Source organism: Gymnoscopelus microlampas (assembly GCF_963454915.1).
Source record: "Gymnoscopelus microlampas genome assembly, chromosome: 12".
Lineage (NCBI taxonomy): Eukaryota > Metazoa > Chordata > Actinopteri > Myctophiformes > Myctophidae > Gymnoscopelus > Gymnoscopelus microlampas.
Genome location: NC_139949.1, coordinates 46,656,237 through 46,672,809, shown reverse-complemented (window position 1 = coordinate 46,672,809; position 16,573 = coordinate 46,656,237). Strand labels below are relative to the sequence as shown.

The window sequence follows — 16,573 nt, the reverse complement described above, 5'->3', positions numbered from 1 at the left end:
TTTTACTTTACTTGAGTATTTCCAATTTTCAGTGCTTTTACTTTTACTCCACTATAACCTACATCTCAGAGGCAAATATTGTACTTTTTACTCCACAACAAATATTTAAAAACTTTAGTTATTAGTTAGCCTATACTTTAGATTTTGATTATTATTAAAAAACGCAATAACCACTTCAACCCTGTATATATATTTTGGCCATTTGAAAATAGCCGATACAAGCTCACAATGCGTCCTGATGCAAGGCATTGTGAGCTTGTAGATCTGCTCTTTTCAAATGATTTTTATATATACATTTGAAAACTTCTGAAATGGGACATTCTGCATAATGAGTGCTTTTACTTTTGGTACTTTAAGTAGGCCTACATTTTGATACCAATACTTTTGTACTTTTACTTAAAGGTAGGGCAAGTGATATTTCTTTATTTCGTTTTTTGTTTTGTTAAAAAGGTTTAAGTACTGTATTCTGATAGTAATCATTGCTACAGAGCGTTTGTTGGGTCACAGGGGTCTCTCCAGCTCTTTATTGAACAGAATATAGTAGCCTACATGTTCAGGTAGGTGACAACATTTAAGCCAATCAGGGGAGAGCGCTGAAAATGCATTTTCTGTTTAATAAAGAGCTGGAGAGACATGGAGACTCCTTTTACTGAACAAACACTCTATAGTCTATAGCAATGAGTACTATCAGAATATAGAGCTATTTAATCATTATTTTAATGAAAGTACACCACTTGCCCTACCTTTTAGGTCAATTTGGAATCCCATACTTTTACTTGTAACAGAATATTTCTACACCGCAGTAGCCTATTGATACTTTTACCTAAGTAATAAACGTGAGTATACTTTTACCACCACTGCAGGTACGACACGCGCACGGAGACCGTCATCATCCCGTTCATGATGGAGGTGGAGGTGGTGTTCACGCAGCTGGAGCTGCTGACCAAGAACATGCCGCTCACCGTGGACAAGCTGCACGGCGTGAGCAACCCCATCGACAAGAAGGTCCTGGAGTTCACCTACGACCGAGACTCTCACGCGTGCGAGGTGACGTCCCTGGCGAGCAGCGCGCTGCCGCGCTACGGCCGCCTGGTCGACCACGGCAAGCTCAGCAACAACATGATGAACTGCGACGAGTTCACACAGGCTGACATCCGCTACGAGCACACGTTCAACCGCAAGTCACCCAACAGGTAGAGTACATTTACTCAAGTAGCCTACTGTAGCCTATTTAAGTACACTTTTGAGGATTGTTTTACTTTACTGGAGTGTTTCCCATTTTCAATACTTTTACTTCTACTCCACATACATCTCAGAGGCAAATATCGTACTTTTACTCCACTACAATTATTTGAAAAATGTAGGTATACATTATTACATTATAAAACACACATTAACCCTATTTTATACCTAGGCTATTTGAAAATAGCCGATCTACAAGCTCACAATGCGTCGCCATGCAACGCGTTGTGAGCTTGTAGATCTGCTATTTTCAGACATTTTAGTACTTTTACTTTTGGCACTTTGAGTATATTTTGATGCCAATACTTTTGTACTTTTACTCAAGTAACATTTTGAACACAGGCCTTTACTTGTAACAGAGTATACTTCTACATTGCAGTATTGATACTTTTACTTAAGTGGGAAAAAAATGCATTTTTTTCCACCACTGGCTGTCATGATTACAAATTTAAGTTGACGATTAATTGTCACTCAAATAATTGCGATTAACTATTTAATTGTGTGTTTATGGTCATTGAACACTGGAACATTATGAATAAAAAATATTTCTGTTTGCCTTTTATGCGTGGTAATCAAAAATTGCACATGGCAGATGACAAATAACTTAAATATCTGAAAAAAATATTTGACATTTAATAATTTTATACATGTAAAAAATCGTGACACGTTGTAAGCTTATAGATCTGCTATTTCTGCTTTTTTTTAATTTGAAAATTTGTGAACAATTCTCAACATGGAAACGATTATGACGATTACGCAAAGAAAATAATCACGATTAGCTCAAATAATAATAATAATAATAATAAACTTTATTTGTATAGCACCTTTCATGACATGAAATGCAGCGCAAAGTGCTTTACAGAGCAAGAATACAGTTACAGTTACAACCAATTTAACAATAAAGCAAACAAAAAATAAAATAAAATAAAAGCAAAAGCATAAAACATTAAAATAGGCAATACAGTGAGGACTTAAAAATCAACCAAAGAGTCAGCTAAAAGCAAAAGTGAAGAAATAGGTCTTGAGCTGTGCTTTAAAGCTATCGACAGAGGCTGCCTGTTTTAGGTGTAATGGGAAAATAACCCTTTAAGACCTGGAACGCATCTGTGTCACTTCTTGATTTGAGCTAAAAAGCATTATTTTACACTTTGGCTATTCAAAAATAGCAGATCAACAAGCTCATAGCGCGGCACCGAGTGCCGCGCTACGAGCTTGTAGATCTGCTATTTTAGCAAAATCGAGAAAAAATGTGTGCAAATTAATATATTTATATTCTTTTAAAGCGAACATTTTTAACTCAAATCTGTGCTACCAACAGGGACTACGTGCCCATGGTGGTCGAGCTCCGCGACAAGAAGGAGGGCAACCTGGTCAAGCAGGAGTACTTCCACCTGCTGATCCGCGTCAAGGAGGGCGAGGAGAACGCGCCGCCCAAGCCCAGCTTCGTGTCCATGATGATGATGGAGGTCAGCCAGTTCGTCATGACGGCGCTCACGCCCGACATGCTGGCCGCCGAGGACGGCGAGACGGACCCGGACGAGCTGGTGTTCAACATCACCTCTCCTCTGTCCTACGAGGAGGGCTACATCGTCAGCACCGACGACAGGAACCTCCCCATCACCTCCTTCTACCAGAGAGACCTGCGGGACCTGAAGATCGCCTACAAGCCCCCCTCCCTCGACTCGGACACGGAGAGGATCTTCCAGCTGGAGTTCGAGGTGGTGGACACGGAGGGCGCCACGTCGGACCCCTTCGCGTGAGTACAATTTTGAGTTTTTTTTGCTTTTTGCTTTTACTTTTACTCCACTAGCCTACATCTTAGAGGCAAATATTGTACTTTTTACCCCACTACAAATATTTGAAAACTTTAGTTACTTTGTAGATTTTGATTAATATTAAAAAACACAACTTCAACCCATATTTCGGCCATTTGAAAATAGCAGATCTACAAGCTCACAATGTGTTGCGATGCGACGCATTGTGAGCTTGTAGATCTGCTATTTTCAAAAATGTGTATACATTTTATACATTTGAAAACTTGTGAAATCTGACATTCTGCCTAATGAGTACTTTTGGTTCTTTAAGTATATTTTGATACCAATACTTTTGTACTTCTACTCAAGTAGATTTGGAATCCCATAGTTTTACTTGTAAACTTTTATTTTATTTACTTTTATTTTACCTCTGGGGCAGAATTTGCCAATGCTTTATCAATGCAAATGCGTGGATTCTTGGAAAAAATCTGCTAGACCTTGAATCCACGCATTTGCATTGACAAAGCATTGGCAGATTCTGCCCCAGAGGTAAAATAAAAGTGCGGTGGGAGGGCGCCCTAACAAAGTATTTCTTCACAGCAGTATTGATAATTATACTTAAGTAATTAACGTGAGTATGCTTTTACCACCACCACCGCAGGTTCATGATCGTGGTGAAGCCCATGAACACCATGGCGCCGGTGGTGACGCGCAACACGGGCCAGCTGCTGTACGAGGGCCAATCCCGGCCGCTGTTCACCGCGCACAACCTGGAGATCAGCGACGAGGACAACCTGGACGCCGTGGCGGTGACGGTGGTGGACGGGCTGCGCCACGGCCAGCTCACCGTGCTGGGCTCCGCGCGCCGCGGGTTCTTCACGCCCGCCGACCTGGACGCGGGCACCGTGGTGTACCAGCACGACGGCAGCGACACCTACAGCGACAACATCATCTTCAAGATGACCGACGGCAAGAACGAGGTGGAGTTCCTGTTCCCCATCACCATCGTGCCCACGGACGACGAGCCGCCCATCATCAACGCCAACACGGGCCTGGTGCTGTTCAAGAACCAGATGATGCCCGTCTACCCCTTCATGCTCAGCGCGGCCGACATCGACTCCGAGGACTCCACCATCAAGTTCACCATCGTCCCGCCGTTCTCGGCCATCGGCGCGGCGTTCCTGAGACAGTCGGACGCGCCGGAGGACCCGTCCTCGTGGAGGTTCAACGCCGAGGACGAGGTGTACGAGAAAGAGGTTTGATTGATTGAAACATTTTATTAGGCAAAAGAATGTAAAACAACACAGTTAAATTTATAATGCTTTTGTCTAAAAGGTCCGGCCAAAAAAGTCCTTGTGGACTTGTTTCCGTTGGGGTCCTTGAATTAATTTCATAGACATATACAGTAGCAACCAAACAGTTCAAAAATCAACATGAGAATACAGAGGGAAAAAAGATATACCACTATGTACAAAAAAGGGGAGGGGGGGGGTCGTCTCTCTACAGGGAAACTGGTACTAGCTCCTCTTTAGGCCTCCAGAAAGATGAGTTTTTAGGGCTGTTTTGAATGAGCCCAGCGAACTGCATTTTTTGAGGGATGGGGTTAGACTATTCCATTCCTTGGTGGCTGTGCTGTAGAAGGAGATGTTTGTTTTATGGGTGGGTGGTACCAGATTGTTGTTTACGCTCCCTCTAGTTTTGTGACTGTGGGTGTCACTAACTTTTTCGAGGTATTTATACAGATATATGGGTATAGGGGGCATTTCGGGCAAATCTGCATTTACAATTTTGAAGACCAGTCCCAATTTTAGTTGTTTCACCCTGTCTTCCACCCAGGTGACGGAGTGGCTGCAGAAAGACATCACGGACGGGAAGCTGTTCTACAAGCACACGGGCCCTCACAACACGGACACGGTCATGGACCAGTTCGTGTTCACGGCTCAGGACGACAACGACCCGCCGAACGAGTCCGGGGAGAGCGTGTTCGTCGTCAGGGTCCTGCCCATCGACGACGTCCCGCCCGAGCTCTTCCCCGGCACCACCCTGCAAATGACCGTCCACGAGTACCAGCTCACTCACTTCAGCAAAGAGGTTCTCCGCTACACCGACCTGGACTCGGAGGACCGCGACCTGAAGTACACGGTCACGCAGCCCCCCACCGACACGGACGAAAACAACCCGGCCGCGTTCGGCACCTTGGTCCTCACGGACAGCCCCGACACCGAGGTCACGGAGTTCACCCAAGCCCAAGTCAACCACCACAAGGTGTCCTACAGGCCGCCCGACGTGGAGCTGGGCATCACGGCCCACGTCGTGCAGCTCCGCTTCTCTGTGGAGGACCCGGCGGGGAACAGCGTGGACGGAGCGTTCACCATCTACCTCCAGCCGGTCAACAATAAGCCCCCTCAGATCACCAACACCGGCTTTGCCGTGTACGAGCGCGGCATGCATGTCGTCTCCATCGCCGAGCTGGACGCCACGGACCCCGACACGGACATCAAACAGATAACCTTCACTCTGAGCCAGCCCCCCGCACACGGCCAGCTCCAGGAGGAGTTTGCCGACCTGGACAAGGGAGCTCGTTTCAAACTGGAGGACATCACGGAGGGCAAGATCTCCTACATCCACAACGGGGACGAGACGGCCAGCGACGAGTTCCTCTTGGACGTCAGCGACGCGATCCACGTGGTGACCGTGACCGTCAGAGTGCAGGTGAGACCCGTCGATGACGAGACCCCCACCTTGCCCCTGGGGACCATAGGCTCCCATTTGGACGTGCTGGAAAACGGAGCCACGGAAATCACGACCAACGTCCTCCAAGGACAGGACGACGACACAGATGACCTCCAGTTGACGTTCATTGTAGAAGACGCCCCAGAGATGGGAGAGATCCTGGTCAGAGGCGTGCCCGCTACTAGGTTTACACAGGCCGACATTATCAACGGCTTGGTGGTGTACGCACACACCAGTGGCGAGATAGGCCTCATATCTGAACCCGACGACTTCAATTTGACACTCACCGACATGTCAGACGAATGGACAGTGGGCGGCAACAAAATCACTGGAGTTCGTGTCTGGGTGACTATTCTTCCAGTTGACAACCAGTCCCCTGAGGTCGGAGTCGGGGTTCAGTTCAGTGTCATTGAAGGGGAGAAATACACCATCGGCCCTGAGCACCTGAACGCCGACGACAACGACACGCCGTCAGAAGACATCCTTTGCACCATCATCGTTCAGCCCTCCGCCGGCTATTTGGAAAACATTTCCCCCGCTCCAGGCTCCGAAAAGTCCAGGTCCGGGACGGCGATCAGTGCTTTTACCATCGGAGACATCAGGGAGGGACACGTCCACTATGTGCAGAGCATTCACAAAGGGGTCGAGCCGGTGGAAGACAGATTCACGTTTAGATGCTCCGACGGCATCAACTTCTCAGAGAACCTGTTCTTCCCCATCGTCATCATCCCCACGAACGACGAGATGCCCGAGCTCTACATGAGGGAGATCGTGGTGATGGAAGGGATGAACATCGTGATCGACACGCCGATCCTGAACGCCGCCGACGCCGACATCCCGGCCGAGGAGCTGACGTTCATCATCTCCAAGCCGCCAAAACACGGCGCAATCCTGAACCAGTTATCCACCGGCTCTGTCCTCGTGAAGAACTTCACACTGGAGCAGATCAGAGAGGCCTCCAGCATCATCTACGAGCACGACGACTCCGAGACCACCGAGGACAGCTTCGACGTCGTCGTCACGGACGGTAAGCACTTTGTGGAGAAAACAGCCATGGTCATGATCATTCCTGTCGACGACGAGACTCCTCGAATGCTGATCAACGATGGCCTGGAGGTGGAGATAGGAGAGGCCAAGGAGATCGACGGCAATGCGCTCAAAGCCACAGATTTGGATTCGGACGACAGCGAGCTGACCTTCGTCATCCGCTTTGGACCCGGCCAGGGTCTCCTTCAGAGGAAAACTCCCTCTGGCTCTTTGGAGAACATAACGTTGGGCATGAACTTCACGCAGGGCGAGCTGGACGAGGGGCTGGTGGTGTACACGCACAACGGCCAGGAGGGCATCCGGGACCTGGTCAAGTTCGACGTCACCGACGGCATGAACCCGCTCATCGACCGCTACTTCTACATCACCGTGGGAAGCATCGACATGGTGTTCCCCGACGTGGTCAGCAAGGGCGTGTCCCTGAAGGAAGGCGGCCGCGTGACTCTGACCACCGACCTCCTCAGCACCACCGACCTCAACAGCCCCGACGAGCACCTGGTCTTCACCATCACCAGGGCCCCGGTGCGAGGCCACCTGGAGTGCACCGACACCCCCGGGATGCCCATCGTGTCGTTCACGCAGCTCCAACTCGCCGGCAGCAAGGTCTACTACATCCACACCTCCGACGACGAGGTCAAGATGGACAGCTTCGAGTTCGAGGTCACGGACGGCTTCAACCCCGTCTTCAGGACGTTCCGGGTGGCCATCGTGGACGTGGACAACAAGAAGCCCGTGGTGACCATCAACGGCCTCCTCGTCACCGAGGGGCAGACCAAGCTGATCACGCCGTTCGAGCTCACCGCCGAGGACCAGGACACGGCGGAGAAGCTGCTGAGGTTCACCGTCACGCAGCTGCCCGTCCACGGCAAGCTCCTCTACAACCTCTCGGCGCCCGTCACCAGCTTCACCAAGCAGGACCTCAACGAGAACCTCATCAGCTACAGGCACGACGGCACCGAGTCGCCCGAGGACTCCTTCTCCTTCACCGTGAGCGACGGCACGCACACCGACTTCTACGTCTTCCCCGACACCGTGTTCGAGACCCGCCGCCCGCAGACGGTGAGGATCACCGTGGTGGCCCTGGACAACGGCGTCCCCCAGATCGTGGTCAACAAGGGCGCGCCCACGCTGAAGATCCTGCCCACCGGCCACCTGGGCTACCCCATCAGCTCCAAGGCGCTGAAGGCGGAGGACAGGGACAGCAAGCCGGACTCGCTGGTGTTCCACGTCACCGCCCAGCCCAAGCACGGTTACATCATCAACCTGGGACAAGGGAACAACTCTGTGGACACGTTCAGCCAAGGTAAGAACACAGATTTTATCTAACCCATTTTAGACCGGGAACGCATCTGTGTGTCATTTTCAGATTTCTTTGGCTTTTCTTTGGCAGATCTACAAGCTCATGGCGCGGCACCATGAGCTTGTAGATCTGCTATTTTTTTGAAAAATCTTCTACATTTGTGCAAATCTTTGAATATGTATGTTTTTAAAGCGAACATTTGTAACTGAAATCTTTGCGTCTGGGCATTCTACAAATGTCTTCTAAATCCTAACAGTTGTCTGAAAAACGTATGTAGTTATAATATCAGTGGTTCTCAAACTTTTTCATGTCAAGGAGCCCCAAAATATTCAGCTGCCGACCCCCATCAAAATATTTTGTTCCAGGGACCCTCCATGAAGCAAATATTTGAGTTAAAAATGAATATATATATTCAAAGATATGCACACATTTTCAAGAGTCTTCAAAAATAGCAGATTTTCAAGCTCATATAGCGGTGCCGCTCTATGAGCTTGTATATCTGCTACTTTAATTTGAATAGCCAAAGAAATCTAAAGTGACACAGATGCGTTCCAGGTCTTAATGGGTTAATGCTTTTCATTGATTAAACATTAATTAAACCCACAGACAGAATTATCCACTTTTCACTTTCAGCATTTTTGAAAAAACGTTGAAAATAGCCAATCTACAAGCTCTCAAAACTTCGCATTGCGATGTGTGTTGTGAGCTCGTAGATCGGCTATTTTTCCAAGTAGGACATTACGGAAAAAAACACAACATAACATAAAAAGTAGAAACATAGAGTTACAAGGGTTCTGTCAAACAGTGACAACGGCATGCATAATGTATGACTCTATATATATAATATTCCATAATATCTCCATTACATCTGTCAATGCATTTGCATGTTTAGTGAAGTCAACCACTCACACCTCCTCTTGTTTTCTGATTGCGTTTCTCTCTCTGCATGATGAGGATGTAAATACATGTGTGCGTGTGCATAATCATTATTCACACGTGGTTGTTGATGAGTTTCAAAAGTTAATTTGCAGCCAGCGGCCTCGTTTAGAAGCGTTGTGTGTTCATCAAATGATAATTAGCATGCGTTCAAATCGGTAGTTAAAGGGATAGTTCACCCCCAAAATGACTTTTTTTTCTATCGATAACTCACCCCATGGAGACTTGAATTCATGTATATTTTTTTAGTTTTTGTCGCATTCCTAAGCCTATAATTTGATGCCCGGCGGACCGGTAGGCAGCGGTTTCCGGTATAGGAGACACAAAGGAGACTCTTTCTGTCTCCTACCGGAACTGGTGCCAGTCATCAAATTACTGGCTTAGGAATGCGACAAAAACTAAAAAATCACACCCAGTGTGAAGTGGGCGGTGTGGTCACAGTGGTCATCACAGACCCATGACTCACTTAAAACATAAATGTGTTTTTTTTAAGTGCATAGTCCTATTTATAGGACTATGCACGTGTGTCTCGCTAGCCAATCACAGTGCTGAATAGAGTCAGCCAATAGAGTCAGCCAATCACAGTGCAGCTAGTAGTGGTCATCACAGTGATGAAAGCTCACTTAAAGAAAAGTATAGATTTGCATTGAATGTGTAGGGGTTAGGGGTGTACAATGGGTGGCCAATCACAGTGCAGGGTTAGGGGGGTACAATGGGTGGCCAATCACAGTGCAGCAAATGTCAATGTCCCAACCTCACATATAGGGGCGGTTACACCGCCCAAAAATGTCCATGAATTCAAGTCTCTGTGGGGTGAAAATAAGACTGTTTTTTGGGTGAACTATCCCTTTAAGAAGTGGCCGTGTTCATCAATTGATAATAGGCTGTGTGAAGCAGCAGAGAGGAGGATGGCTGACGCTTTTTAAACGCAGAATGTCTCTCATACAGTAGCAGACGGATAAGGATGAATAATGCATGTGTTGCCTGCATCTCATCTCTGGGGAGCTGTTCACCTCTGATGCTGAGCTAGTACAGTGGTTTGTTAACCCATTCAGTCCGGGAACGCATCTCTGTCATTTTTTTAAGATTTATTTTCGGGCTATTCAAAAATAGCAGATATACAAGCTCGCCACGCGGCACCGAGTGCCGCGCTATGAGCTTGTAGATCTGCTATTTGTGAAGAAAATAAATAGTGAAAATGTGTGCAAATCTTTGAATGTAGCCTATATGTTTTAAACGGAACATTTGTCAAATATTTTGTCCCAGGGACCCCCCCAGAACATTTTTTAAATCAAAAGATTTGTTACAAATGTTCACTTTAAAAAACATATATATATATATATATATGCTGTTTTTGAAAAATCGTGAAAATGTGTGCAAATCTTTGAATATAATATATTCAAACATATATTATATGTTTTTTAAAGCGAACATTTGAACTCAAATCTTTGCTTCTGGGGGTCCCTGGAACTAAATATTTTACAAATGTTTACTTTAAAGAAAAAAAAGTATATATAAGATTTGCACAATTCCTCATGATTTTTCAAAAATAGCAGATCTACAAGCTTGTGAGCTTGTTTATCTGCTATTTTTTGAGTAGGCAAAGACATCTTAAAATGACACAGATGCGTTCCCGGATTGAAAGTGTTAAATACACCGGGACAGAGTGGTTGGTGTGAAAAGGTCAGCGCAGACCTTTCTGTTGGCAGGATGGTATTTCAGATGTTGCAGGCAGCGCGCCGTCTCTCTGAAAAGTGTGTGTGTCCGGCTCAATTCTCACTCAGTTTCTGGTTATTTATTGATATTTTGCACTGTATTAAATATCACCCACACGCACGAGCCAGAGCAGGGCATGGCAGGCATCAACAAGAAGATTATAGAGTGCTTGTTGTGTTGGTTTCAGTATCTCTACAAACCACACATTTGTGATGGTTTCAGTAGCTCTACAAACCACACGTTTGTGCTGATTTCAATATCTGTTGGTTTCAATATCTCTACAAACTAAACGTTAACTCTTCTGGAGTTTTGGAGCCAACATTGAGGTGAACATAGCAGATCTGCTATGTTCACCTTAGATCTGCAAGCCCACAACGTGATCTCGTAGTCGTAGATCAGCTATTTTTTCAGCAAAGAGATTTGGGGCTCTATCTTGCCGCCTTACTCCCTTATGCCTAAACCTTCTTGGGGCATTTTTCACAATTTTGAATTCTTAAATAGCCGATCTACAAGCTCACAATGTGTTGATGTAGATCGGCTATTGTTTACTATTTTAAAAGTTTTTCAAAATAGTAAAAAATGCCAAAAAAGTTTAGGCATAAGGGGTAAGGGCTCTCAAAGGATGAGATAGTAAACATTAAGCACGCTTGTGCGCAGCAAATTACTGAGAGCTCAGGATCAATAAAAAAAAAGATGATTTTATTCAGCTAAAGGGCGGTTCACACCAAGCACTATAAAGATATAGTTTTAAAAAATAGTTTGAACTCAACTGGATGGCAGAGTCCACACACCACAACTGCAGTATATATGTCAAAGAGAAACGGTGAGCGATATAGCTGTAGTTATGGTTATCGTTAAAGTGCTTGGCGCGAACTGCCCTTTAGTCGATTTGAAATCATCTTTTTTTTATTGATCCTGAGCTCTCATTAATTTGCTGCTCACAGACGTGCTTAATGTTTACTGTCTCTTACATCCTATGAGAGCTCATAGTAACTAGTAACTAAAGTTTTCAAATAATTGTAGTGGAGTAAAAGTACAATATTTGCCTATGAGATAGTGTGGAGTAGAAGTAAAAAAAAAATGAAAATTGGAAATACTCAAGTAAAGTACAAAAACCTAAAAATTTTACTCAAGTAGAACACTGGATATACAGTAGGATATATATATATAGAGAGAGAGAGAGAGAGAGAGAGAGGGAGAGGGAGAGACACACGCATAATATCTGACAGTCTTCTGAGTGGCTCCACTCTTTAGAAAAGGGCACAGAGAGATGAGAGAGTGAGAGAGAGGGGGGGGTACGGGGGAAGAATAAAGGGAATAAGGAGCCAGCAGAGGAGAAGGAGAGAAGAGAGCGAGGAGGCGTGACAGACATGAAAGAGCCAAGGTGGGAGATAGATACGGCGGTCAGTGGTGTAAAGTAACTAAGAACATTTTCTCAAGTACTGTTACTTGAGTACAATTTTGAGGTGTTTGTACTTTACTTGAGTGTTTCCAATTTCCAATACTTTTACTTGTACTCCACTACATCTCAAGGCTATTTTTTATTTTTATTTTACTCCACTACAATTATTTGAAATCTTTAGTAACTAGTTACTTTGTAGATTTTGATTATTATTGCAAAACATACATTAACCACTTCAGCCCTATATACATTTCGGCCATTTGAAAACAGCCGATCTACAAGCTCGCAATGCGTCGCGATGCGACGCATTGCGAGCTTGTAGATCTGCTGTTTTCAAAAGATGCTTATACAATTCAAAACTCGAAATGAAACATTCTGCGTATGCCCATTCTGAGTATTTCTATATTTCAGTATTGGTACTTTTACTTAAGTAAAACATTTTAGTACTTTTAGTAGAGAGAGAGAGAGAGAGAGAGAGAGAGAGAGAGAGAGAGAGAGAGAGAGAGAGAGAGAGAGAGAGAGAGAGAGAGAGAGAGAGAGAGAGAAGAGAGAGAGAGAGAGAGAGAGAGAGAGAGAGAGAGAGAGAGGAGAGAGAGAGAGAGGGGGGGGGACAGTGTTGCCAAGTTGCTTATATTTTATTTTAAGCGACTTTGGGCTTGTGAATATTTCAGTTGGGGGGGATGTTGTTTTTGGCTCTGAGCGAGGGGGGGGGGGGGGCTTGTGTAGTGTAGTTGTTTATTTAGGCTTGAGTCCTGATGAGTCCTGATGTTGTTTAAACCAGCTTTTCTCAAACATGTTCATGTCAAGGACCCCCCCATCTGAAAATATTTAGTGCCAGCAGGGACCCCCATACAAGATTATTATTATTATTATTTTTTAATGACATTTTCTCTTTTTTGTAATTGAAAGTATTTTATTTTTCAACAAATGACATACAAAAGACAAAAAGAACAGAGACGAAACAAAATGAAACAAAAAAAGCAGTCAAAACTAAACTAATAGGACAACCCCCCCCCTATAGACCCCCTGTTGTACGATGATAATGGTGATGCTCTTTGTATTTCACAATACGCTGAATGCAACCACACTTACTCATTTTAATGGCGTAATAAAATGTCTTGGTATAACGCTCAAAGATTAAAAATCATTATTATGCCCTCGTCTGTTTTAAAATAATATTTATGGAACGCTGCGACTGCGGTCTATTTTAAATGTAGAGACAGAGAGAGAGAGAGAGAGAGAGAGAGAGAGAGAGACCCTTGATATTAAAAAGAAGATCTCTCTCTTGGAAATAACCAATCCACAAGCTCACAACACGTCGCAAAAGTGGCTTGTAGATTGGCTATTTAAAAGAAAACATCTATAGGGTTTGATGGAATAGTTCACCCAAAAAATGACATATGACATGGAGATTTCTTCGCTTTTGTCGCATTCCTGAGCCAATAATCAAATTCAAATTATTGAAATTATTGGCTTAGGAATGCGACAAAAACAAAAGAATATCCATGAATTCAAACCTTCATGGGATTTGTAATTGATAGAAAACATGTCATTTTTTGGGTGCACTACTCCTTTAACTTCTTTAGGTTGTTTTTCCTCGTATACCTGGCTTGTTTCTGTCTCAAAAATCTGGCAACACTGTTGGTTCACGGGATGAGGGAGCGGAAAGAGTTCAGCGGAGGGGGACGGGGGCGTGGGGGGGGGGGACGGGGGGGCGTGGGGGGCTTCTTGTCACGGGACGCAGTGGGGCGAAAGAGACTTGGCCTCCTGTCGTCTTTATTTACTCAGCCCATTTCCAGGGCACGTCCCCTGAGGTGTACCTCTTTAAATATTTCCCATTAAAGACCCAGGATACGCACCACACCGCTGTCCTTTTAAGGTTTCTTTGGGCTCTGTGCTGCTGCACTATGAGCTTGTAGATCTGCTATTTTTGAAAAATCTTGAATCTTGAAAACTTTGAATTCATATATATTTTTAAGGCGAACATTTTTAACTCTATTCTACATATTCTACATATTTTACAAATGTTCTCCGCTTGTAGATCTGCATTTTTTTTTCAAATGGTGAAAATTTTACCTTCCTTTTTTTTTAAAGAACATTGTAAAATATGTTGTTTCAGGGACCCCCCAGAAGCATAAATTGGAGTTAAAAATGTTCACTTTATAAATATATATATTCAAAGATTTGCACCAATTTTCACGATTTTTTTTCAAAAATAGCAGATCTACGAGCTTGTACATCTGCTATTTTTGAATATCCCAAAGTATAAAAAATAATGGTTATAGCTAAAAAAATATAAAACGACACAGATGCGTTCCCGGTCTGAATGGGTTAAATATTTGATGACCTTCGTGCCCTTAGAAGCTCACAGGGCGTGACTCACTGCTGGAAGAGGAAGAGGAAGAAGAAGAAGTACTCTGATTTATTATAGATCTGTATTAAAGTAAAAGTAGTGATAATGCAATATAAATGTCCTCGCTGTCTGGAGCAGCAACCTCTTACCTCCATATTTTTCCTTTTCTGTGTTTTCTTTCGTAAATTAACGCTCCTACCTGATCATACTACAGCGTCACATGAAAGCATCAAAAAGTAGCAGATCTACAAGCTCGAAACGCATGATCTGCTACTTTTGATGCTTTTGAATTTTAATCCTGAAAAGTAACAGTTTTGGACATATGATGTTTCCACCCGACAGAGACCATTATACTCTGTTAAAGTAAACGGCCTGTATTCAAAATCTTACTTGAGTAAAAGTACAAAAAAAGTAATTGCCATTAAAATGTAGTTTAAAGTACCCAAAGAAAAGGACTCGGATGTTTCACAAATCTTATGAAAATAGGCGATCTATACAAGCTCACAGCTTGTGGTGCATCGCAACGCTTTGTTGTGAGCTTGTAGATCGGCTATTTTACGAATAGCCGATGTGTATTTAAAAAAAGTAACTATTAACTAAAGTTTTCAGGGTTAGTAGTTGCGTAGAAGCATAAAGTATTGAAAACAAAACAAAAACTCACAATTGTTACTTAATTACAGTAGCCTACTTGAGTAAATGTACTTAGTTACTTTCCACCGCCGGTGTGACTTCATGTATGCGAGGCCTCCTGGTTAAGATAGGGGGGCCGCGTCCCAACACTAAACCAGAAGCCTCCTCTCTCCCTGCTTCCTTGATTCCTCTCCCCCTCCAGGGAAACGCACAGAAATGGAAGCTCGTTTCTCCCTCGTAAAAATGTTCAATCCGCGTTAATCTTTACCTTCTCTCCTCTGTGGGATCGAGCAGTAGCAGTAGTTAGGCTAAAGGGAGAGAGGCAGTGTTGCCATGTCCGCTTATTGCAAGCGACTTTGGGCTTGTTTTCCTGTGAAGTTGCTTGTCAATATTGGTTAGTTGCGGGTTGCTTTTTTCTGGGCTTGTTTTTAAAGTGTAGTTGTTGCTTTGGGCTTGCTGTCTAATGTTGTTTAAACCAATGGTTCTACAATATTTTCCCCCTCCCCCCCAGCAATGTATTTGTCCGTGGACCCCCATCTGAAACTCTCATTTTCAAGATTTTTTGAAAATAGCAGATCCACAAGCTCAATAGATGCCATGCGTTGTGAGCTTATTTTCATACAGCCAACGTATAGGTTTAAAGTGGCTAAACTGATATAGTTGCTTCTTTTGGGCTTGCTTTCGCCATCCCATGGTTGCTTATTTCTCTCGCAAAATCTGGCAACACTAGAGAGAGAGAGAGAGAGAGAGAGGGGGGGGGGGCGCCCCCACTAGAAGGTTTGAGACGCTCGCCCCGCCCCCGGCACCACCACCAGTGTGCATGGTGGTGGGTTTATATTTTTATGAGCACCTCCTCGGTAAGGCATCTATTATTGAAGGTTACAGTTCAGACAGGCCAGGGCCTTTACCAGCCTCAATACTTTGAGAGAGAGAGAGAGAGAGAGAGAGAGAGAGAGAGAGAGAGAGAGAGAGAGAGAGAGAGAGAGAGAGAGAGAGAGAGACCTCAAAATTGTTACTTAACCCATTAAGACCTGGAACTGTGTCATTTTTAGATTTGAGCTAAGAAGCATTATTTTACACTTTGGGCTATTCAAAAATAGCAGATATACAAGCTCATAGCGCGGCACCGAGTGCCGTGCTATGAGCTTGTAGATCTGCTATTTTTGAAAGATCGTGAAAATGTGTGCAAATCTTTGAATATATATATTTTTAAAGCGAACATTTTGAACTCAAATCTTTGCTTCTGGGGGGTCCCTGGAACAAAATATTTTGATGGGGGTCCGCGGCCAAATACATATAATTTTAGGGGTTCTTGACATGAAAAAGATTGAGCACCTCTGATATAGAAACATACGTTTTTCAGAGAGAGAGAGAGAGAGAGAGAGAGAGAGAGAGAGAGAGAGAGAGAGACAGGGAGCGAGAGAGAGAGAGAGAGAGGGAGAGGGAGAATAGTGGGAAAG

General features: G+C 44.5%; 1 protein-coding gene across 1 annotated transcript in view; it reads left to right on the top strand.

Moving 5' to 3' along the window:
* Positions 1–885: 885 nt before the first annotated feature.
* LOC311057774 (FRAS1-related extracellular matrix protein 2-like) overlaps positions 886–16,573 on the top strand; it is a 191,407-nt gene continuing 175,719 nt past the window's right edge. The window contains exons 1-4 of the mRNA XM_084074856.1: positions 886–1,193; positions 2,561–2,998; positions 3,658–4,252; positions 4,833–8,079. Of these exons, the coding sequence (XP_083930982.1) occupies positions 901–1,193; positions 2,561–2,998; positions 3,658–4,252; positions 4,833–8,079 (4,573 nt within the window). The 5' untranslated portion in view covers positions 886–900. The remainder of the gene's footprint in view (positions 1,194–2,560; positions 2,999–3,657; positions 4,253–4,832; positions 8,080–16,573) is intronic.